Source organism: Vigna angularis, chromosome 11 (genome assembly GCF_016808095.1).
Source record: "Vigna angularis cultivar LongXiaoDou No.4 chromosome 11, ASM1680809v1, whole genome shotgun sequence".
In the NCBI taxonomy this organism is placed as follows: domain Eukaryota; kingdom Viridiplantae; phylum Streptophyta; class Magnoliopsida; order Fabales; family Fabaceae; genus Vigna; species Vigna angularis.
In genome coordinates this window covers 20440904-20467088 of record NC_068980.1, presented here as the reverse complement: position 1 = coordinate 20467088, position 26185 = coordinate 20440904, and the positions used below count along the sequence as shown (strand labels likewise).

Genomic DNA, 26185 nt, shown 5'->3' with positions numbered 1-26185 from the left:
TGGAAACACTGCTCACCACGGTCTCACAGAAGGGTGATTACAGAGTATTGAGGAATATGGGAACCATTTCCTTGTCACTCTGATGAAACTTCATTTGAGCAACAGTCTCTTTCCACCTTTGGCATATTCTTTGAACAATTTAGACTCCTTCATTAAGGTCTGCAGTTGTAATCAATCAAGTGCCCCATCCCTGATATATTTGTACTGCCTCAAGAAAGCATCCACCAAATCCTTCCAAGACCGGATGCACGACTGTTCAAGGTGAGTGCCCCAGTTTGGTGTCATGCCAGCCAATCTACCTTAGAAGAAATGAATTAGCAACTTCACATGCGTGAACAATTTTTTTTCATACATCATGAGATGGCTCTAAAGACAAGTGATCCCTCCAGGTAATTTAAACTTTGGGAGGTATCACCACCTCTGAGACTAAGTATAGCCTTGCAACATTTTCAAAGTTAAGGCTTCCTCCAACTTCTATGACTCTTGCCCTTTTCCAGCATTTCCAATTTACATTTGTCAACCTCAACATCCATTGGCGTAACGACATGAGGAGAAGATTTCAACTCGGGTTGCTTTGTCATTGTCTTGCTCACTACATTGGGCTGAATCATTTTTGCAGGGACCATGAAAGTGGTTGCCCTAAGCTTGTTTCTTCCTTGAACTGTGTTATATTCTGCCTTTTGAGTGTGAACATGCCTCAATTCCACTCCCAATGGTGAAGTGTAATGTAGGGGAAGACCATAAGGAGGGAAAGTTTGTGCCTCTGGAACTCTCTATTATAGTCGTGGTACGCACGAATCTCCAGGGCTTTGTAAGGCATTCAGGGCCTCTAGGATTTGGCTCATTTGTCTCTTCAATTGTTGGATATCGACTTTCATCCCTTCTTGAACTTCTCTTTGGTTCTCCAAGATTTGTTAACTGGTTCGATTCCTTTAGGGTATCTTGGATGTTTAGCCGTATTTTTTTTTAAGTTTTTTTTTTAGATGAAACAAATTAAGAAAAAGAAAATAAAAATGAAAAGAAAAAGAAGAGACAATGTAGTTCAAATACTCTAGTCGGAAATTATAAAGTTGCGAAAATATTGCCCCGGTGTAATTTGGAAATTAACATGAAACAAAGTCAATAAGGTGGTTCATCATTCAGAAGTTCCCAAGACGTGAGACATAGGACGTATTGGTCAACCATCTCAGGCTTTAGCCATAACATTCTTCATTTCTCTGATAAGTTCCCTGCAGCAATTGAGGAATGTTTCAATCCCCTTAAGCGGGTTGATGATTGACATTACAGACTCAGCATCAGCTAAGAACTTAGGGACGTTTTCAATGGCTTCATCGGCAAGGGAAGCTAGCTGTGAGAGACGTCACTTCCAATTCTTTGTAACTTGTCCTTGTTCAATGACATACTCTTTCATCTGAATCATTATTTATGGATGTCTCCTTTTTAGCTTGATGCTAACATTCTTTTTCTAGTTTCTCAACTGCTGTTTTCATCTGCTGCTCAGCATTATGAAGTTGTTTTTCATAGCTTGGGTAAGGAGAAATTAACTTGAATGACAACTTGATTGTCTTAACCCTCTATGCGATTCATTGGCTAAGGGAATCTTTATTAAAAGTCCATGATCTTGGGTCTCCCTTGAAGCGAACAACATTGCCCCAAGCGTTCTTAACTTGATGAAGCATTTTAGCAAAGGTTTATTCCTCATAAGATTTGCAATGTGGCCAGAGATGCAGGCGTTAGCGATCCTCTCACAGGATACCCAAAAGTTCTTTTTTTTTATTTTTTTTTCTTTTTTTTACTGACACACGGATGTAAGCAACACACAACACCGGATACCCATGAGGGGGACATTAGGGTAATTCCCTCAACGGTGTGTGATACACGATCTTTGCTGCCAAGAAAACACGCGATTTAAAAATTTCCTCCTCTAAGCTTGCATAAAGTTGCACTCATTCATTTTCCCCTTTCCTTTCTGGTTTACATTGCAGTAGCTCCTCCATAGGACACGTGGCATTCAAGGCTCCCTTACTCATCCGAGAGATGAACCATGCATGCACCACCGGTAAGTAACACAACATCTTCCTGTCCTTTTGCTCATAACAACGATGAAGGGTCCCATAAACTTCAGCTAGGATAGCAGTGATTGGATTCTCATAGCGCTCTTTATAACCCACAAATGCATTCATGGCGGCGTAGTCAATGAAATTCTTGACGTTGGGAAAAAGCATGACACCATAGAGGACAAGAGCCAATACATCCATAAATGTTTCCTACTTTTCCTCTTCATCCAAACGATGCATGTATCCCTCTAGGTATCCCTCAGGAACGCCCCTCACTTTACCCTTGATTGTGACCTCACTTTCCAACTGCATAGGGTGAACTTTCATTATTCTCGCTATCTGTAAGATAGGGATATACTGCCTAAGGTAGTTGTAGGGAATTTTTCCTTCAAGAGGTATATCTAAGATTTGCTCGAATTCTTCTACCATAGGCACCAATTGGAAATCCCAGAAAGTGAAACATCTCAATGGTGGTTCATAAGACTGGGCTAAAAGAGTAATGGCCGGTGTTTGAACTTCCACCTCTGACAGGCTCAACAAATTCCCATACTCCTTCCTGAATGCATCCTTTTGGGTTGTCTCCATTTTCTTCAGCAGTTCTCTCAGGCCATCCATATTACCCTCCCTTACTTCAATGGCTATCCTTTCCTTTAAAATGTCTGAACTTGAACCCCCCTTGACTTCAGATCTCATGTTAATTTCCATTTTATCTCAAAGGCTTAGTCACAAATTTATAATTTCCTGACTAGAACCAGTGACAAGACCATAAAAATGCATGAGAAAAAGAAAGAAAGAAAAGAAAAAGGTGTATAAAAACGGTATAAAGATATGTACAAGGTGTTGGATTTTATTAAGAAACAATGAGGATTATAAGGCTGCACACATCTCCCTTTGTGCCCTAGATAAGGTTCAACGCTTCGGATTCGAGGTCAACCATATGCAATCTCACCAGGATGGTTCCCTAAACTTAAAGGTCGACGGTCACTAGAGCTATGGCCCCCTTCATAGCATCTCCACAACAGTCGAGTAATCAACTAGGTGTGAAGACACAAATGAAGAGAACAGACTCTAGTTGGAGTTCTCACGATAGCCAAACAGGAAGTACATCCCAGAGTGACACCGCTACACAACTCCTCTAATTCTAAGCTACGCTCAGACCCGGGTATAGGGCCCCACTCATGATATGCCGAAAGTGTGTGTGTGAAGGGAGAAAATTATGCACACCCAAACCCTCACCTGCAAAACAACCAGAAAAATTCCCAGGCAGATATAAACATATTGTCTACCCTAGGGTTCAATATTCAACAGTTATTTACTCACATGCGATTATTCAAATATCAAAGATAGATAAAGAAAAAAGGAAGAAAAACATAAAGAAAAACCACATTGAATTCGCACATATAGTTAAATGGCTTGACTCTCTAAAAAAAATCCCCAGTGGAGTCGCCATCTGTCGCAACCAGAATCGCGACGGGACGACGATCCAAAAAGAAACGGGTTTTGAAAAGAGATTTGGAGTCGCCACCATAGTTTATTCTGGAAAACTACGGAAAAACCATAAAATAATAAGACACGGTCCACGAAAACCAGATTCTGAGTTCGGGAGTCGGTTACGCGTAGGGAAGGTGTTAGCACCCTACAACGCCTGCCCTAAGGCAGTACCTTTAACTAAATGCACAAATATGATGTGGTTTTCAAAATGTTTAACTATTCCCTAAAATAAAATTCTAAATAAACAAAATATATTTTTTTAGTTTTTTTGGGCCCGACAAGGATTGACCTTGCTCCTACGTATTCTCATTCAAAATGAGAAATCAGGGTTACGTAGTTCTTTCAAAAAGATTGTTTGTTGTTTGGAAAAGCAGATGTCTTTAATTTTTGGAGGTTTTATGTTTGTTTTTTATATTTTCGAGAAAAAGAAGGTAACGAGTACTAGGCCGACGCGAACGGTCGCACGAGTACTCATACCTTTTAAAATGATATTTAAATATTTTTAATTATTTTTGAAAAGAGAGATAACGATATTAAGCACTAGGACGATGCGAACGATCACACGAGCACTCATACCGTTATTTACTTATTTAGGTTAACTTAAGAGTATTGAGTGCTAGGCTGATGCGGACGATCGCACGAGCACTCATACCCTCGTTTAATATTACATACATAAGAGAGAAAGGTATTGAACACTAGGACGATGCGAGCGATCACACGAGTGTTCAACCTTTAAAACATATTTTTGAAATTTTATTTAAGAAGAAGAAAAGGTTTTTAGCACAAGGACGACGCGAGCGGTCACACGTGTGCTTAACCTTCAAAACGTATACTTTTTGTATATTTATTTAAGGAAGAAGAAGAGGTTTTTAGCACAAGGACGACGCGAGCGGTCACACGTGTGCTTAGACCTTTAAAACATATTTTTGAAATTTTATTTAAGAAGAAGAAAAGGTTTTTAGCACAAGGACGACGCGAGCGGTCACACGTGTGCTTAACCTTCAAAACGTATACTTTTTGAAATTTTATTTAAGAAGAAGAAAAGGTTTTTAGCACAAGGACGATGCGAGCGGTCACACGTGTGCTTAACCTTCAAAACGTATACTTTTTGTATATTTATTTAAGGAAGAAGAAGAGGTTTTTAGCACAAGGACAACGCGAGCGGTCACACGTGTGCTTAAACCTTTAAAACATATTTTTGAAATTTTATTTAAGAAAAGAAGAAAAGGTTTTTAGCACAAGGACGACGCAAGCGGTCACACGTGTGCTTAAACCATTAAAACTTTTCTTGTAAATTCTTTTTATTTAAACTATCAATATTGTATTATTAAATATATATTTTAGGATAAGTAAATGTCTAAAATAAATAGATAAAACAAAATAAAATACGACAATAAAAGAAAATAAAATGAACAAACAAAAGAAATGGAAATGCCGAACGGACGCTGGGAAGAGATTCAGAATAACGAATGTTCGTTGGGGGAGAGGACGAACGTCCATTGGGGAACATAACGGACGCACGTTTAGAAATGTGAGCTGAATGACGAGCGTTCGTCGAGAGAGATGACGAACGAACATTGAGAAATTGAGGCTGAGTGACGAGCGTTCATTGGGCAGATGGTGAACGGATGCTAAAATACGAGCGTTCGCTGTGGAAATGGCGAACGAGCGCTAAGTAACGAGCGTTCGTTGTGAGGAGATGACGAACGAGCGCTCGTTGGTGAGAATGTTGAACGAACGGTCAAAAAAGGCTTAAGGATAACGAGCGTTCGCTCATTTGGATAACGAGCGCTCGTTGGTGAGAATTTTGAATGAACGGTCCAAAAAAGCTTAAAGATAACGAGCGTTCGCTCGTTTGGATAACGAGCGCTCGTTCGTTTGGATAACGAACGCTCATTGGTTCACTACTGGGCTTGGCCCATAGGGGTAGTTTCTAACCTAGAATTTTCCTAGGGGTTCAGCCTTCCCATTCTCATTCACTCATTCACGTTGTTCTTCTCAGATGAGACCAATGTCTCCTTCTCTCTGATCAAAAGGGTTCACTCTGTCACTCAACGGCCACGTCTTATTCCAATTGACCACAGCAGACCAGACTATCCACCGCAACGAAGGTGGCCACCGTATCACTGCCTCTACGGACCAGCTACCATGCCATCATCTCTCTCGATCTAGCCACCGCGCCACGCCACGCCACACCGCGCCACTGCTTCCTTGTTCTTATCTGCTCTCTCCGACACCGGCAACCTAGGGAGGGGTTCGTCTCTGCCAGTTCAAACACACGGGCCGCCGCTTCTTCGTCGAGCTCTCCGCTTTTCACTACCGAGACTGCTCTCCGTTTTTCGATTGTATAATGGATTTTGGATTTTGGTTTGTTGAGATTGGCCGTGAGCGTGGGAGTTAGGACAGAGAGAGGAAACATGGTGAAACAGAGAATGAATGGAAGGGGAGATTGGTGATGAGGGAACTCATGATGTTCAGAGGAAAAGCATTCATGATGGAATAAGCATAAGAAGCAGTTATGCAGTAAGCGTTCACTATGGGTCCGGAAGCACAGAGACTTACCTGCTGCTACGGTGGCTGCTATCGTTCGCTGCGTAGCCGGCGACCTCTTCTCACCCTTCTCTTTCTCTGCCGGTGCCGGTGCCAATGACAGCTATGGATGATGATACCAGATAATCGTTCCTCGTGCGCCCTCCTTTTTCTTCTTTTTCTCTCCCTGATCCCACCAAAAACCTCTCCCTCTAACCACTTGGTCTCCCCCTTTTCTCTCTCTCCCAAAATCTTAGAAAATATTCCCTTAACCACCTGGTCCCCCTTGCTGAGACACGCCTCCCACATACCCCTTTTCCACGTTTTTTTTTATTTCCTTTTATTTTATTTATTTCAATTTTATTTTATCTTTTAATTATTTTCAGTTTTAATTTTATTTTTTCAAATTTTTAATTAATTCTATTAAAACAAATTGAAGATAAGAAAAATAGAAATTGAATTAAAAGCAAAAATCTAAATACATAAAAATAAAGTAAAACAAAAAGGTAAAATAAAAAAAAATAAAAAATAAAAAAAACCAATAAAAACACATTTTTTTCAACCCGGAAAAAATTGAGTGTTGACAATTACTGAAGAAAATTAAACTTATAACATGTATCATCTTTCCTTTCAATTTTGTAAATATGATTCATTTTAGCTTTGATACTAAAATGAAAAAATTAACTAAGATATTAAAGATGATAAAATAATTTCAAGTAATATATTTTAGGTTAAGATTCAATAAAATCATATATATATATATATATATATATATATATATATATATATATATATATATATTACAGGAAAACTATAGAAAAGAGAGTTTAAATAGAGTTTTTAAAACTTTTCGTAAATAAGTGTTACATTCTTTTATAGGGATTAAACGGTGTTAAACACTTAAGTACTTCAAAAAGCAGTTAGGAAAACTTTTAGAAAAGAAAGCAATAAGACAAACTTATTTTTATATCGATTCGCTCCAAATTAAGCTACGTCTAGTTCTCCCTTAAACACTCTTAAGGGATTCTATTAATCTCGAAAGATTATAACACGACTTTAATCACTTCTAGTATTAAAGCTAACCCAACTTATTAGAACGAGTTTCATCACTCATAGTATAAACTAGTCCAACTGACTAGGCTTTGTACTGAAATAATCTACACAGAAAAAGAAAGCACAATGCAACAGACAAAAGAGTACCAGTATATACATGCATTTAAGTGTTAGACGACCCTAAGTATTTATGCATTATTCGTGTTCTTAGCATTTAGGCATACTTTGTTGAGTAACTTATAGCGTTTAGGATATTTTTTATGTATAACGTTTAGCGTTTAGGATATTTTTTATGTATAGCGTTTAGCGTTTTGCATTTTTATCATAGACAATTTTCATTGTTAAACGCTATTTAGTTTAGACGCTTTGTTAAACTTCAAAACAAGGTTTGCTTAAATGATCTTGTCTTAAAATCTCTCTCTTATTTATGTTTAACAAATACATATGATAGCACGAAATAGGTATTAGAGAATTAGCTAGATGTTGATAGACTTTGATAAAAAAAAAATATATATATATATATATATATATATATATATATATATATATATATATATATATATATATATATATATTAGTTTCAACAATTCTATAATGCTAGTCATTTACCTATCCTTTTTCACGGTAAATTTTTCATATATATATATATACAATCAGAGCAAAGATAGTTCTTTAAAATCTTATCAGAATGTTTATCTTAGAGCATGCTTATAAAAGGATATAAGAGTGTTTAAGATATAAATATCAAAGCATTAAAAAGATGTTAAGACATAAATATTAGAACTTTTAAATGGGCATAACATCACAATGTTTATTTAAAAATAGAGCATCAAAGAAAAACAATTCATATTTATCAGAGCAAAAATATAGCAAATGAAGTATCAGAGTATATACAAATTGAATCAGAGCAATCATGGCAATTTTATAAGAGTTATATGAACAATATTTATAGATGATTGAAGGATGACTTGTGTAAGTCGTATGTCAATATATGCATTGTATCAGAGCATTAAAAAATATATCTGAGCCTATATATGTATAAGAACAAACAACCGTGTTACTATCAAAGTAAAGAATCATAATAACAAATAAAAAGTATCAGAGTAGAAAATTTCTTGAGTAGAATAAACTTATTGATGAATGTAAAATGAATGAATGTACATATGTAAATTGCAAAAAAAAATTTCTTCCCCTAGAATTAATGACTCCTACAACTTTTAGCATATAACCCTCCTCCCCTAAACATTTGGAAATATAAATTTTGGAAAAAGTTGGGTGGCTAGGACGTTTAGAGTGTTGAGGAGGGTGGTGAATCTGACCTCTTGTTCCTCATTATTTGCTTGGAACATGGTGGTAATTTTGGCTTCTTGTCGCGCGTTGTTTTCAACAAACAGGTGATGAACATGGTTAATGATAATTGATGAGGCTGGCTCATTTGGCAAGGGAGGTAAGATTAGGGTGGCATGGTGGTTATAGGTTGGGGATTGTGGATAACTATTTGAGAAGGTGGGCTAGGAGGTTGTGTTGAGAATCCAAGTGTGAGTCTAAGTCCCACATTGGATAGAAATGAGAAAGTAGAGACTATATAAAGGTGAAAGATCCATTAACCCATTGCCTTAAGGTTTTTGGTAAAGAGTGGTGTCAATCCCTTATATAGTTGGACTCATATCTCATTTGATATTGTGTCTCCCAAGTGAGCCCCATCCTCTTTGTTAGACCCAATAGTGGTATCAGAGCTAATAGTTTGTCTTGGTGACCAACTTAGACGAGTATAATTGTCCCTATATCAAAAGTCTTCCTGGCAAAGAATATTCAGGTAAGCAAGTCCCGTTAAGATGAACGGTGGTTGGAAAAGGGCTACTCGTGGTTATGGAGGGACTCACCCTTGAGGGGGATATTGGTGGGAGTCCAAGTGTAAGTTTGTTGGGATAAACTTAAATTTTAGGGATTTATTTTAAATCTTATTTTATTAGTTTTGTGTCTAGTAATATTTAGTTTGATTTTGATAGAGATAAAATAGGGATAGATAGTTATGATTTTCGATTTTTCTAGGTACAATATTATTTTATGATAGATTAAGCAAATTTTATTTTTAAGATAGTTGATATTTTATTTTCAATTTTTATTTTTATTCTCGTAATATTGTAAGTGTCACGACTATTTGAAGCCTTCAATTATCAATGAATAGTATACTCAATTTTAGGAAAATATCTGAGTGTGTGTAACATGAGATTTTCCTAACAATGAAAGATCCACATTGGATAGAAATGAGAAAGTAGAGCTTTATATAAAGGTGAAAGATCCATTAACTCATTGCTTTAAGGTTTTTTTGTAGAGAGTGGTGTCAATCCCTTATATAGTTGGACTCATATCTCATTGGTGTTTGTGTCTCCCCGGTGAATCTCCTCCCTAATAGACCCAACAGGTTGATGTGTAGGGCTTGGTGGTAAGGCTAGGAGGTCGGTTGTCATTGTTGATATTCATTGTGTGATCCAACATCTTGGGAGTTCATCATGAGAAACATCTTCAATAAAAATGTAAGTCGTTGGATTAGCACAACTGTCTTGGAGAGCAACTCCTTTTATAACTTTGATGACCGAGGAGACAACAATAAGAAGTTATGCTTGTTGGAGAGTGTTGTTGAGATCAGAAGGCCCTTAGAGAACAAGAGTTGTGTTGAGGGGAGTGTTGAGGGGCAATGCTTGAAGGAGACTTCTTCCCACAACGTTTGGATCTATTACAAAGGTAGTGTTGGTATCATCAAAGTTATGTACTCGACAAGGTTCCAAAACGCTTGTGTTGGGAGGAAGTATCCCTTCTCCATACTCGTCAAGGGAATGCTGACTTGAACTAGCATGAAGAGGCCTAGACTCATCAGTTTTGCTAAAAATATTTTGTTGCCAAAACCCTTATTGAAGAGCATTGAGGGCTTGACAAACCAAATCTTCTTGGGATTGGCCAGCATTGAGGGCTTGACAAACCAAATCTTCTTGGGATTGGCCAGCATTGGTCGTGTAGGCGCTACACGAAGGTCTTTGATCAATTCTACCTTGGTCATCTTGAGAGGTCTCAAGTCCTCAGGAGGTAGACGAGGTACTATAAAATGTGGCACCACAAATACATTCCTCAATGGACGAGAACCTTACTGATTTTGCTTCAACATCAAGAAAGACATATTCCTGAAGAACTCAAAGGGCATAAGCAACTAGGGATGTTCAGCAAGAATAAGGTCAAACTTGGACATATAGGGATAAAGGGTTACTTCTCTCTTGAAGAACCCGATGGCTAGCAAGGATAATTCTTGATTTTCTTCTCTTCATTGAATCCTTTTTATATAGATTTCTTCAAAAGAGATCCGTTACTCAAAGCTTTGACCTTTTTGTAGGGATGTAGCCTTTTAGTGTGAAGTCAGAAGCTGTTTTGCACCTTGCAGAGGCAACTGTGTTATGTATACGGAGGAGACAGATAAAAGGTATGAAAGAAATATTTCTAGAATATCTTCTTGTCAACGTTGTTCTGATTCTAAAATAATCTACATAGAAAAAGATAGCATGACACAACTATCAAAAAGAATACTGGTACATACATACATTAAAACATTAGACGACCGTAAGCGTATAGGCATTATATGTGTTCTTAGCATAGTTTATTGAGTAACTTACAACATTTATGATATTTTTTATGTATACCATTTTTGTTTTAGACGATTTGTATTGTTAAATGCTATTTCATTTAGATGCTTTGTTAAATTTTAAAACAAGATTTGTTTAGACAATCATGTCTTAATAATATAAATATTATTAAAAAAAGTAATGGTTGAAATTGAAATAAAAGAAAAGTGGTTTTTCATCAATTAAATAATTTATACTTCAGTCAATGAGCATGACTTCTAAAACTAAAAGGAAGGTTTTGTTTTCAACGATGTTATGTTTGATTTGTTATCCGTCGAGTAGAGACGAAATTCGATCTTAGTAATTCAATGGTGCTGAGTGAAAAAGTTGTCATTCAACGAGTAAAAGTTGTTTATAGGATAGAATAATACTCTCCCAAAGCTTACATCGACAGAAAGTTTCAAATTTTTTTAGCCTAAACAAACTTCCTTCGATTAAAAATAATGTACCTAATAAATTCAGTTACTACTATAAGAATTTTATTAAAAATAGATAACTTATTTTTCGAATTAACTAAAGGAAGAAAACCATTACAATGTCACTATATTCCTAGTGTTGAACTTTTTACAGAAATAATTAATGCAACTAAAAACAAATTTAAGTTGTGTTAAATACAAGATAGAAACTACTCTTCATCAAATTATTAAAAGAAAAAGATGAAAATAGCAGGAAACGAAAAGGCATGGTAAATGCAGCACAATGGAATTGCCCCAAGCCAATGAGAAAAAAAAAAGGATTAAAATAGGGTAGGATGAGGTGGAAGAAAAAAGGGTTAAAAGAGGGATGAGGTGTAAAGAAAAGGGGAATTAGAAATTACACAAAAATTCCTCTCTTTAGCGAATATATTAAAAAATCTTCATTCATGGGATATGGGTGTTTCTTGAGGACCAAGGGCGTTATAATATCCTTACAATATCACGTACACCATGTGCACGCTAAAAATAAACTACTAGCCTTTAATACAAAATACTATATAACCAACTACTTGTCCACTGAACGGGACCAGATTTTTCACTCTTTCCAACATAGTGTCCCATGTTATATACCAAGAACTTTACAGTTACAACCCAAACACAAACATTTCGCAACACTGAAATATTCTCAATTCAAGGAGACACTAACCATAACGAGTCTAAACGCACCCATATGGTTAACAATGTCAATCTGTTTTCAGTAGATAATCATGTCAACGAGGTCTGTAACTTTGCATTCCCTTTATTGTGCAGGCTCCATCAGGCAAACAACCGGATCATTTTACTGCAAAAATTCAGATGTGACATCAGAAGCCAAAAAAATTTCAGAAAGAATGATATTAATCACATAAAAAAGAAATTGATCCCTGTCTTATGAGATCCAGTAAGGTTCCTGCCTTGAGACTTTGAAGGTTATAGGTTATATTTCCACAAACAATCTCTCAGGTTGTATGGATAGAGCTGTACATATATTTATCCTCCCCCAACCTCCCAGGTGAGGAGCTCTAACACTAAGTCATCCTTCTAAAGAATCAACTTTCAACTATTCAATAATAGTCATTTTAATAAAAGTATAAAATGATCACATACCTTTCAAGTTGCTTGGACTCAGGTTGACCTTAATTAGTTGTGGATGATGAATGATATCCTTAACAAAGACCATAGCTCAACTTTGCAGGAATGATGTCCTGACTGAGTAGACATAATCTGTTTTATAACATTCCTAAAGTTAATTTCAATATTGAATGTAAACAATACTCTTGAACTGAATGTCCAACCAAATTAAAAGTAAAACATCATTATTTTGTACTGGCACATTTGTTCAACACTAAATTCAAATCTTCCAGTATGGACACCGTGATCTACAATACCAGATGTCAAATTTGACATTTAGAAGTATCAGATAAACTTATTACAGTAATCAAGTACTACATGATGGTAAAGAAACTTAGTCAAGCAATCACCTTTCTTCAATAGATTTTAACCAAATCAAATAATCCAATCATTGTAAACAGAAAAATTCTTACATAAACTCAGTGTAGTTATGTTGGACCCACTAGTTTTTATTTTCTTCACATGAGAGAGAAGATAAGCATGGAAAGAAACATTCAGTCACAGAATAATCACTTATATGGTACACGTAGCATATTTTCAATTACAAAGAAGATTGTGTCTCTATAAGGTGACAATTCTAATTCTCACGTGCTGCAAGAACCTATTTTGCTTGACATTACAGATTCTTCATCACTGAGTATACAGAAGTCCAAACCATGGGTTGGCACTTGATACAGTTAGAGAATCTAATGTTTCTATTCATTGACACTGCCATCTATAAAGCAAATTTGAATCTATCATCTCCATTCCTAATCAGTGAATGAGGCGAGCCAAGGTTCAAGGGCTCCTCTAATTTCTTCTGGAGCCTCCTCTTATAGCTCTTAGCATTCACAGGCTCAGCCTATATTTTAAAATGGCTAACCACTGCAAGTTTCAAATCTCACTTCAGAATGACAATATTGTACATTTTCAAAGCTCACCACCCTAATGTAAAGAAGCAAGAACTTCTACCCTTTTGATGTCATAATAAACAAAGATTTAAGCAATAAACTCCCAAAATAACTACTTGAGACATTTTTTTGCATTTGCTTCAGAAATGCATTCATATATACACAGAATATAAGGATTCCAAAGCTTTTAATCACATGTGAAATCATATTTCAACGTGTTTTCAATCCATCAAACGTTTACTTAGACTTCAACTGGTTAGATAATTATTTCTATTTTGATGTGATAAACCTCTATCGTAATCTTCTTCAATCAAGTATATATGAAGCCATCATTAAATAGTAATTCAGTTTCATGATTAAAATTCAGTAAACATTTGAATCACATAAAAGAAATAGTAGACTACCTTAGGACAAATATATGAAAAATACTTTGGAATGAAAAATAACTTTAAAATATCACATGAAATGAAATTATAGCGAAGAGGGAGATGGGTAAATGGTTTGGTTATTAATACCGATAAATAAAAATTATAATGAGTGAGGTCTAAAATCCACACCGTGGCCTTTCCATCCTTTTCTCCTTTCTATTTAACTACATTAGGGTTAATGGAAGCCCAAGCCGCGGATCTACACTATGTTTTCTACAAACATATCTTTAATCAAAAAGTTCTAAAGTGCACTCAACTTAAGGGAACAATATAAGCAGTCGAGAACCTACATTTCTAACCTATTTATAAAACAAAAGTAGTAAAAAACAATTACATAACAGTTACAAGTAGTCAAGACAAATTTCAGCAAAAATTTTCAAAGTGATAAATCATAATATCAGAATGAGGTGCTAGTTCCCCCAATACAATAATCTCAGGTACAAGAGGCAACATAGAACAAATGCAAATCAGGCTTACCACATATTTTAAGACCCTGAAGAAGATTTCTGAACCCAGACTTGCTTCTGCAGACATAAGAAGTACCTTACACACAATGAATCAACAAAATTAACAATCCAAAATATATCAGCATCACATGTATACCTCATGAGCACTGTGCCCAACACTTTTCTTTGAATGTTTCCCTTCACTTATACCGACTGCACCATCATCCTTCACTACATAGGAAGCTCCACGACGTGCAAAATTTCTTTGGGAACCTATAGAGTTCAAAAGTATGCTTGAAACAAATTTAAACAAAAATAAGACAAATAAATTCTATTTTCAGTCTTTAATTTATAAACAATTAGTAAAGAGACTCCAACCATTCTCAATAGAAGGATTGCCTCGTCCACCTGCAGAAGCAGAGATTTCACTTCCCCTGTTCCAAGAAGTAACATTTTCTTTTACTTCTCCTGCTCAGGCAGAAAAATACCACCAAACTCAGCTTTATTTTTACGGCAGTGATATCATACTGTTTACACTAAATATTGGAAATAAATATATCATTTATTTTGTTTGTAAACAACTCACAATAGCCTAGTCAATAATCATACCTTCAGTGGATTCAGGATTTGACAGAGTAGGTTGTGCCATTGAGGATGATGAGTAGTCACTACTAGCATGCGAAACATCAGAACGACGAAGGGGTGTCCAAACACCACGATCAGGTCTATCCTTGCTTCTAGTACGTTTTTCTGTTTTCTCACCACTACCCAAACCATGTGGATCCCTTTTTACGAATTTTTCATCCAAAGCACTCTTAGAATCCCCTTCAGAATTAACTTGTGCAGTGTCGTGATATGAATGTTGATCATTTAACCCAGACCTTGAACCAAAAGGACGAGGTGGTCGCTTCCCATTCTCTGAACTTAAAATTTGAATTTTATGTTGTGTCCCAGTAGTAGACTGACTTTGACGAGCTTCATTATTTAGAAGTATGCTCCTGATCAATCTTCCACTATTTTCCCGTCTCTGGTTCTGTTTTGGATGAGTTGAAATAGGAGAATTTCCAGATTGTAGGTTTTGCTGTTTTACTGTACCCTCAGTGGCCTGAAAATTCCATAAAAATTTTCATAATAGCAAATTTACGATAATGAGCTTATTAACATTTAAGCGCAGGTTTCACAGTGCACTAGAGTGATTAAACAGCTTCAAAATAATTTCAGGAAGACGTAACACTCAAATTACTTCCTACTAGAAAATAGCTTTCGGGTGTTTACTTGAACACACCAACTAAACCTTGTATAGCAGGCTAGACAAATATACTTTTATTTAGTCTTGTTTATTATGAAGAAAATCATTTTTGAAGCAAATAAGAGATATCATCATATTAAATGTGATTAGAAAATGCAGAAATATGGGGGAAAAGCAGGTATAGTTGAAAAGAAATGAAACCTTTATAGGTAAAATAAAACCTACACTGGGAATTTCCCGCTGTTTCCCTTTTAGAAGAAGGATTTTTTTCTTTCCCGAGTCAGAAGACAGTGGAATTCCAGAAATGGAACCTTCAATGCCATGCACTGCAAATTCATCAATCACAAATAAGAAAAAATCTTTTAAAAAATGCAAATTAAATATGGATGACCAGATCCCCAGCTAATCTTAGTTCCAAGAACAGCAGGCATGTCTCCAAAAGAGGGTTGGTTCCTACCACCACTTTCCTAAGTCAGGTCCACTACTATTTAGAGAAAGTACGACTGCAGGGGATCCGGATTCTTCCATAAAATAGAGAACACTCAAAAATGAAAGATTTGAGCTTTTAAGATATGCAATGGTATTTAATATGATATGTTAATGTAAATGAAGAACAGAATGAAACTCAAGAGACGCATGTGTTTGAATTGAGGTTCAGTTCCATTGAACCGAAAAACAAGTAAAGTTCCGTTGACTGCATCCTGGAAATCAGGATTGGAGTACAACAAACACACTTATTAATTAAGACATCATGCCAATCATACAACATTTATAAGTACAATCTAGGAACTACCATAAGCAGCGAACAAAAATGGTTGCGTTGCAAGATACTGCAGAGACAAAAAGCTGAGGTCATGCTAGACTGCATGTCAGGCATCTTGACTAAATATGAACGCAACTTAATACAGCATACACATTGATTTGTAACAACTCAGAATTCTGTTCATGAAGTGAAAGTTGATAATACAACATTAGATGTGCAGATGTAGAATAACTAAAAATCAAAAGTCAGAAAAGATGAATTACATGCTTCAATTTCAGAAATTCCTTTCATACTTGATTCAGCTGATAGATCCTCTCGCCGGGGAACCACAATAAAGGATGACTTGTCTTTTGACTCTCTGCGAACAGCACTCTTGGCATTGTCCTTCTGAACATACTGACAATAATCAAAGCCAATTTTCAGTAAGTAACACAGTCCACTGTTCTTTTTGCAAGCATAAATAGAACATCTATATATCAATCAAGCAAAGGAAAAGTCAGACTACTGAGGCATAAAAGAACAAATATTTTCAGAATTATTAGCATTAGAAAAACAAAATAAGAAGCCCAAATGCAATGACAAAAGAAAGTTGAGAAGAAAAAGGTTGAGCGGGTACTATCAAAGCAAATAGATAACTAGATAACTACCTATATGCCCATATACCCATACTTAACCAGTTCACAAACAGATTGGTTTCTAGGCATCAATAAATTCCCTTGAATTATTTGATCAGCCACTAAGTAGATCAACAATACTATTATTGAACATTAAAAAGCTAAGAGGATTAAAATTAAAGGGCCACTTTGGAAGCAATAAGCCAATAAAATAGTTTACACTGGCTTTCTTCAATCAACAGAAAACATACAGCTTTTATGAGATGAAGTCAAAGCTTCAAAATAACTTGCGTAATTATGCATCCACAACAGCAATAACAGTACATGTGCATTCAATTACAAAGGTTTACCTTCTTCTTTTCAGATCCTCGTTTAGTATTGCCCGAGCCAGGCTTGCCAGGCAAAGCAGCTCTGGATCTTCTGCTAACTTTTGCCACTGCTGATGAGGCCTGTGAAAATAAAGCTTTCTTTTAATCAACAAAGTAATAAACAATGAATTAAATGCACCCCGGAGATCCTAAACACGACACAAAAGAAACAGCGAAAAAATAGCTCCGCAGACCCAGAACATTACCTGCATACCAGTGTCAGCAGCACGTTTCTGTCGAACATATTCCATCAAGGGAGTGACAATAGGTGTTTCCTTGTTAGCCCCTGAAAAGGAAGATACAGAATGAGACAAATGGTACTGAAATTTGTCTTCAGAATCACAGATAAATCCCCATGGACACGTTTATCCTAGAACCTAGAGCTAAGATCCTCCAGAACACATTTACAATACAACAAGTGGAGAAAAAAACACAGCAATGGCAGAGACAGAAGCGTCGTGATGTTGTTTCTAATGTTTATTTATGAAGACACTTAAATAAAAGTAAATAAAGTATAGTTGGTGAAGTAATAATAACTAACCAGCTTGTTCAGCTTCTTTTCTTTCCAATTGTATCTCTGCACTGGGAAGATGCTCATGTGGCTTTGCAATGAGTTTGAGGAACTCCAGATAGTCTGGATCTGTCCTTGTGAAATATAAAGAAGAAAAAAAATGAAAATCATAAATATAAAAAAGAGCACATCATGTAGCATGTTACACAATTCGACAACAAAAATCACAAGGATACGAACCTTTGTAGATGGTCCCTTCACGTCCGTCCTTCTTGGTAGTTGGCTTTGGAACACGCTGGGAAGGGGCGTACTCAACAATCGCTTTATGTTGGGCACCTGATTGAAAAAAAATAAATAAATCAACATGAAAACAGCAGTGCAGTGACATAGTGAGTAAAAGACGTGAAGTGTAAAAGAAAAAACGAAACACAAACAAATTACCTCTCTCGTTAACAAAAACATGTCCATCGAAGAACTCAGCGAACTGGAAAACATCATGAGGAGAATTGAAGTCTATATAGGCTCGGGAATGCCTCTGACGCTTGTGGCTGCAAATATGGTTAGGGTTTTGTTAGGACTGAATGAATGAAGGAAGAAATCGCGTTTGAATGGATTGAAAGAAACCTGGTGTTGCCGGGTCTGAAAGAGAACCAATTGTAGCGTGAAGCGAAGTGCGAATCGATGTGGTGGAAGAGATCGGATTGAGTGAGAGAAGGAGGCAAATGCCTAATCACCACTTTCGTCTTCTCCCTTTCCGACCGAACCTTCATCTTCCTTTCTTCCATCATCACTCACTTTTTCTTTCACATCATTCTTTCTCTTCCCTCTTTTCTTAATTTCTTAACCAATTCTCAATTCCAAATTCACTCTTCTCTCCTCCTCTTTAAAATAACTTCTCTCTCCTATAACCTAATTCCTAACAATTAAGCGTCCTCTTCTTCCATCATTTTTTTTTTTCTATTTAACCCAACAAAATATACTCACACTAATAATATTTTATTATCTCTATTAATTTCTATATAAATTGTTAAAAGTAAGTAATAACTTAAAAAAGTTCAAATAAATGTCAAGGGAAAACCGAGATACACTTTTTGTTCTGAGATAACTATAAAATAAATCAAAATTAACCTCTTCTGTTTGTCCGTGATATTATTTTATACAATATGAATAAAAGGAACCTATGCATTTTACCATGAATTAGGCTTACAAATTAACCACAAAAAATATAAATTTATTTGTTTATAGGAGCTTATTTTTCGAAAATTGTTGTACTTAACAACATTTGAGTCTTCTTCATAAAACGTGTATTTATGTGACAAAGAGTCACCATTTTTGCTTCTGAATAATATTTGTCATTACATAAATAAGTAATGTAAAATTGTGTTGTGGTATAAGGATATAAACAAAGATAAATGTCCTTTTCTTTTTAAGTTTCAATTAATATTTAATGAATGAAAATATTAATATTTATTAATTATAGTCACGCTCTTACAAACATTTTAAACATATATTTATATATAGTATGGTATAAGGATATCTCATGTTAATGTTAATGTCTTTGATATACTTAACTTTTATAAATCAATTCTTAGTTAGTCTAATTTTTTATTAATATTTATTATTATTTTTCTTCTTTTTAAATAAGTCATTGAATATGATTAATACAATATGTTGGTGAACTGAAAAGAACTAGTAAAACTAAAATAAAAGATTTTGAATATTTATCCTTAATAAACTAATATAAATATTTTTCAATTTATCCAAAAAGTTATATTAAATCGTATTTTAACGTTGTATTCGGATGAGATAAATGTATTGTTGAAAAAGATTAAGTAAGACAGATTTGTGAGATGACTAGCGGTTCGTTTGAGTGGATAGTTGAAGACGGATTCATGATAATTTGTGAGATATACACTTTTTTGATAACTCGCGCATTTGCTCGGATTTGGAGCGATTTGATGTAAAATCTCAACTTTGCCCTCAACTTTTTCTCAAATACCACGTCCAAAATGCAAGCTATTTGATTCCAACTCTTGTATAATCGATTCCAAACTTTCATGGTTAATAATAAATGAAGAACACAATATTTTAACTTTTGGTAAACTTTCATACACTGTTAAACATTGTGAGGTCACAAGTAACTTTGTTACTTTTGCGTCTCGCGTGCCCTAGTTGGCTTATGTAGAGATTTGATTCTCTGCTTTGACATAACCACACACAGGAAAGATTCATGGCCAATACAACTTTGAATTTTAAAACTTTTGACCACCGAATACCATAACACACTCGCTGGTTGGTACATTTGGTTGGTTTGTGTATTAACTGAAGTTGGTGTATTTAGTTTAGGCAAAAGCAGTTAAACTCATTGGTGTGGTGTGGTGCGCGAGTGTTTCTACTGAAGTGAAGTTGGTGTGGTGTGTTCAATGCAGCAAAGTTCATCAAGTAATTGTTTTTGTGAGGTTTTTCTTCTTTTTGCAGGTTGGAGGCATGTTGGTTGGAGATGAAGATCAAGAATGGAGGCTGAAGATGAAGAGCAAAGAGGTTGAAGATGAAGAAGATGAAGAAGAGAGCAAGGTTGAAGATGAAGAAGATGAAGAAGAGGGCTTGAAGGAGGTTGAAGAAGTTGTATTCGGTTCTTTAAGCGTGGGATTCAGTTCCAACTATGGAGTATTCGGTTTCACTCCATAGAAGAAATACAACGTGATATTGTATTCGGTTTCGCTGTTGAGGGATTTGGTTCCGCCAAGGTCTGGATTCGGTTCCAGCAAGCTTAGATAGGCTTGGATTAGGTTCCAACAACGGTGATGCGCGCTTTGATAGGTGACAAAGTTGGACGTGATGCAGAGAGGTATGCCAGAGTTCATCTAGCAACTCGAGAGTCCATGTTGTAGTAGGAGTCCATGGAGTTGCTTGTAATGGAAGCACACTAACTCGTGTATGTGTTGCAAGTGTTACATGAAACTAGTGGAGCTACGTGAAGGTGGTGGAGGAATTGTGAACCTGGTGGAGATGGTGTAAGTGTTGTGAAGGAAAGCTCATTATGAGACCTTCATCACATGACCGTGAAGTAGTGCGATGGTGTTGCACGTTAAAGAAGAAGCCTTGCTAACAACCTTTTGGTCTTGCATGTGTTAAGAAGGAGGAGGGTGGCGACTGAAGTTGGTGGAGGTCTGCTAAGTAGGTTGATTAGTTGTTTTACGTTAGCACAATTCCTGCCTTGTGGTATAAGGATATAAACAAATATATGTCCTTTTCCTTTTTAGTTTCAATTAATATTTAATGAATGAAAATATTAATATATATTATTTATAGTCAAGTTTTTACAAATTTTTTAAACATATATTTATATATTGTGTTGTATAAGGATATTGCATGTCAATGTCTTTGATATACTTAATTTTTATAAATCAATTCTTAATGTTCTTGTATATGATTAATACAATATTAATATTGAAAAACATTGTGTACATGTAGATCAACTCACAAATAATTTTAAATCCAAAATGGGTACATATTAATTATGTTTTTTATACACTAATTTGTTTGGTATATAAAGTTTCATATCTACATATTATTGTCGAAGGAGAATTATAATATAAAATCAATAAAATTGGAATATTTGTAAACTTATACACAACTATTAATATTGTTTAATATCATTAATAATATTACAACGACTAAATGAATTTCCAACCACACTACTAACTTAATTTGGAAGATGTGAAACTCAAGCTCTTGAAGAAAAAGATTGATATTTATTAGAACAAGTTCTCTAGTTAAATTGAGACAACTCTTCACTTATTAAAAGACTATTCCAATTCAAAATTGATGAGTTATTTACTAATATGAATATCCATTGTTGACTAATTAATATTTTTTTCTACAAATCAATTTTGAATTTTAATAATCTTTTGATAGATTTAAAAGTGACAAAATAATAATTTTTTCACAATATCATTCGATAAATTGTAGTATTGCAAAAACATGATTAAAATCAACCTTTTTATGTCAAACTAAATATTAAATAGAGTTAATATATGAAACAACGAGAATATATGTAAATATCATAAATAAGATAGGTGATTGAGTCTTTTATTTTTTTGAATCTTATGGACTCAGAAATATCTCATTAGGAAAGAAGAAACTAACAAGTGAGAGTATTGGCCATGCTTAGTCTTTTGGTTACCAACGAGTTCAATATGGAGGAAAATGCTTTCAAACTCACAATGTATGTCAAAAGTATCATTAAGTGTCTTTTCTAGTTTGGCCAACAAAGATATTGGTACTAATAAATAGTTTGTAATTTTCATATGTTTACTAAGATAGCATTCTTGGGATAAATTACACATATGAAATATTATCTATTTTGAAGTTCGATTACTTTGTCACACTTTTGTTCTTAAGAGACATGTATGTTAAGGGAGAAAAGTAAACATAAATTATCATTTATTTCTACTCTTAAGCAATGTGAGGTTTTGATCATATAAAAAAAAGCTCTCAATTGAGGACAAATGGTAGGTGTGATTTAGAATTAAAATATTGTTTAAGTAAGAATTTGATGTTTTTGTCATGATTTTGTCCTTAAAAGATGCATTAGTAAATTAATAGAGAAGGATGTGTGTAAGTTACCATTAACCTCAGTTTGTAAGCAATATGAGACTTTGGAACAATAAACATTTTAATATTGAATGAAAGATCAAATAGATATAATAAGATTATATTGTTCGTAACACATAATCTTACATATACTTGAAATTTTCAACAGTGAAAGTCAATTACAATTTACTAAAATTGATTTCCTATACTTGAAAAGATGTAAAGATTGATTATAATCTCATACACATTTGATTATCTTATATTAAACCTTATATATACAAGCTTATGGAGAATACTAAGTTATAAGTTGTTATGTAACAATCAAAATGGATAGAACTCGATAACTTTTTAAAATTTAAGAAGATTGATAAATATATCTAGGAGACATATTTATACACCATATGATAACATGGATTGCATGTAAGTATCTAAGTATTAAACAAGTCAAAAGATGGATTTGAAGTGCAATTAATTGAACTACTAACATGATTGAACCATTGCTAGCAAAAATGGAAATGGTTAAGTTGGGTAATCAAATTATAAACTAATATTTATTATTTCTCCTTTTTATTCATAAAAATAATTTGCCATTGAACTACTAACTTTCATCTTTTCTTCTTTTCTTTCATTTTTACCAAACAACTTGCAATCTGATCTTCTCCTTATTTATTCTCCTACCAAATACAATTGCACTTCAATTTTACCACACATAGCATTAATGTTGAAGATCATATTCAAAGTATTATAATGTAACTGTTGGGAATAATCCAAGTGTGACTCTCAATCTCACATTGGATAAAAATGACAAAGTTAAACACCATATAAGAGAAAAGATTCATAAACTCATTGTCTCAAGGTAATAGGTAAAAACAACAATACAATAACATAACCATAACAACAATTAACGTAAAACCTTGAGGTTTTTTATTAAAAGTGGTGTCAATATCTTATGCGGGTTAGACTTACGTCATAATTATATAATCACTCTCCAAATGAATCCCCTTGGGAAAAAATCCATTAGTGATGTCAGAGTGCGAAATATGTCTTCCACCTCACGTGCAACGTCAGATCACAAAAAATCAACATAAAAAATATCCAGTGGCATTTGCTATAATTAATATCATCTATTAAACATCGAATATATCACCCTCCGACATCATATACTTATTTGACATCAGAAATCCTCTACTTCAACGTCATATGTTTGCGTGTATTATTCGAAATTGAATTCAAAAGACATTGAGATGCTAAAGTACAAATTTAGATGTTGGTGGTTAGTGGTCTGACATCTAAATGTGGTAAATTTATTAAAATATTAGGCATCAAAGTGAAAATTTAGCCATGTAAGATGTTAGATAACCTAGAAACAAATGTCAAAATTTATTTCAATTATCCCATCCTGAGAAGCAGCCTATGCGTCAACCTATGATCCATGAAAATGATGACATGCTAGAAGCAAAGGATGATCCTCTAGCAAAGTTGATGACGAAATTATATAGGTTGAATAAAGGGCTGATAAAGATGAAGTGGGATTTAAGAATATTTGGTCTCTAGTGTCATGTGCCAGTGTATATTACTCTAAATGATGCATTGAAGGTCATTGTGGGAGACATGATGTTAAATATTTCAATCCTACAACTATGGTGCATGTAAGATTTTTCATTGTCTTCCATATTTAGATATTCAAATTGTTACTTTTTAATATATACTTAACTTTATTATTATAGGTACATGAACACAGTCATTGTGGACCAAGGTTAGGCATCCACATATATATTTTTTGAACCTCAAACCATTCAACCTTTTGGAAACACAGTTGAATTCAAGCAAACATATTTGCGAACGTGGATGACTGAGTCAAAAAGAGAGATGTACCTTGCACCATACATTGATAGGTATGTGTTACTGATTGTAAAATTTTATGAAGGTTTACTTAATTAATCGACTCAATATTTGTGATTCATGATAGGGTTCATTGGCAACTGATGATCATCATACTAAGACAATACACAATTATATGGTTTTGTTCCCTACATAGTAAGATGAAACTTGACTTGAAATCCTTGTTACAAACGTAAGTGTTACATTCTTTCATATCACTTCATTATGATATTGATATTAACCTATGTTTCAAATACTGTATCCAAAGGTTGGAACTCATTAATGTTTAAGTTATTAATTTTCGTATGTGAACTTTTGACTTGGATATTTGATTATTTTCTTTATCATTTTTAGTATAACAAACAGTCTGATTCATGGGCTTACGACTACTATGTCATGTCTTTGATCAAAATCATCATTCAAGCAGTAATTAGAGATGATTGGACTAATGTAATAATACATATTTTTCACATATTACAAATCACATTCAACTTTAAACATTAAAGTGCAAACATAATGAAGTTATGTTACTTTTGCAGAGGTTAAAAAATCCATCAATAATAATGGAGGCCAATTTAAAGAAGATATAACAAGAGTGGATACCATATCTTTTGGAGCGATAGAGTTAGAACATACATTAGTTTGGTTTTAATACTTTTAGTTTTGATAGCTTTAGTTTTTAATTTTAGTTGTGATAACTTTACATTACAACTTTAATTAGTTCATACAAAGTTGAAAATATGTTATGAAAATATTCAAATGCTAAAGTGTGATGGTTTTCTGCTTTTAGGTTTGGTAAAATTGTAAAAATGAATAATTGTTTTTTAAAAGAAGCTAGGATTGACGTTATTGCATTAACAGACATTAATTGACATCGATTATGGTAATGCCAACGTCATTTGCCTCCTTTTCCCATCCCCAAAAACTTGCGTTCAATGGTTCAAGTATGTGCTCAATGGACTAGGATGTCAGATCCCCTTGTAGTTGTCATCATAAGACGTTGGATTCCATGGTAGTCAATGTCTTTCAACGTCACTTTTTTCTTCTAACGTCTTCCGTTATGACGTCGAAGTTTGGTTTGATGTTAAATGTCAAAATAACTGATGTCGAAACTCGTTTTTGTAGTAATATGAGCCCAATGATTCAAGGTCTCAGCTTAGAATGTTGTAGACAACAACAACAAAACACAACAACATCATAACCACAAGTGATATAAGTAAAGGTGTACCTACCACTTTATTTTCTTGCTAACATGAGTTAATATAGATAAAACGTAAAAATGCTTTCATTATAAATATAAGATGTTTTAAAGCATTATGATATTCTACATACATATACAAAATTAAAAAATAATTTCTACCCACAAAAACTTAGTGTAAGTAATTTATACCTACCATATTAGACATAGGTAAGTACCGACAGTAAATTTGTTGGTGATTACTGATAAATTTTTCCATCAATAAATTCATCGGTAAACATTGTGACCTGGTTCATCTTCTTTCCCTATTCTCCTTGTTTTTTTATCTTTAACAATTCAGAAGAATAAACAAGTTCCAAACAATATCTTCAATCTAATTTTTGGGCTTTGTGCAAGGGAGAAGAACACGAGATTTTGGTTTCACGTTTCTGGATTTTGTGATTTCTTTCCACAAGTTGAATCGTGATTTGCTTCGTGTTTAGGTTTGTTTTGTGTTTCCAGGTGGAATACGAAGCTCTCGCGGTGGTGATGGGTGGTTTGACTCGTGATTATGGACGGATTTTTCCATCGGTAAATTAAATAAGCATTACCGACGGATTTATCGACAGATTTTTTCGTCGGTAATAAATTCGTCGGTAACATTCATTAGTAATCACTACAAGAAAAAATGAAATTACATACGGACAATTATATACGGATGTGAATCCGTATATAAATGAGGCAATATATACGGAAGTTATGTACGGATACCAGAAAAGGCTTTATATACGGATTTATATACGGAATTTTCTGTATATAAATTTTGTATATAAAGTTTGCGCGTGGTGGCGGGAAAATTATCCAAGGATATATCC

The 26185-nt window shown here is 34.5% G+C and overlaps 1 protein-coding gene across 3 annotated transcripts; it reads right to left on the bottom strand.

Moving 5' to 3' along the window:
• Positions 1-11633: 11633 nt before the first annotated feature.
• Positions 11634-18594, bottom strand: LOC108334225 (regulator of nonsense transcripts UPF3). 3 transcript variants are annotated; one of them, XM_052871311.1, is made up of 14 exons: positions 18281-18594; positions 18098-18204; positions 17897-17992; positions 17687-17785; positions 17352-17431; positions 17128-17226; positions 16427-16559; positions 15626-15726; positions 14761-15256; positions 14530-14585; positions 14309-14424; positions 14183-14229; positions 12364-12480; positions 11634-12058 (listed from the first exon to the last, which is right to left on the bottom strand). In XM_052871311.1, the coding sequence occupies exons 1-11, from the start codon at positions 18442-18444 to the stop codon at positions 14383-14385; spliced, it is 1473 nt and encodes a 490-aa protein (XP_052727271.1). In that variant the 5' UTR covers positions 18445-18594; the 3' UTR covers positions 11634-12058; positions 12364-12480; positions 14183-14229; positions 14309-14382. The 3 variants fall into 3 exon arrangements, with proteins under 3 accessions (XP_052727271.1, XP_017425444.1, XP_017425445.1); XM_017569955.2 differs by having other exon boundaries at positions 14530-14619; positions 18281-18593; XM_017569956.2 differs by having other exon boundaries at positions 14530-14619; positions 16457-16559; positions 18281-18593.
• Positions 18595-26185: the final 7591 nt, after the last annotated feature.

Bases quoted from the DNA above. Each gene is read 5' to 3' on its own strand.
- LOC108334225 (XM_017569955.2), bottom strand. From the start codon at position 18,444: ATGATGGAAGAAAGGAAGATGAAGGTTCGGTCGGAAAGGGAGAAGACG. The intron at 17,786-17,896 runs GTTCGTATCCTT...TCACAAGGACAG, and splicing joins TGAAGGGACCATCTACAAAG to ATCCAGACTATCTGGAGTTC. The intron at 14,230-14,308 runs GTATACATGTGA...TTATGTCTGCAG, and splicing joins TTGGGCACAGTGCTCATGAG to AAGCAAGTCTGGGTTCAGAA.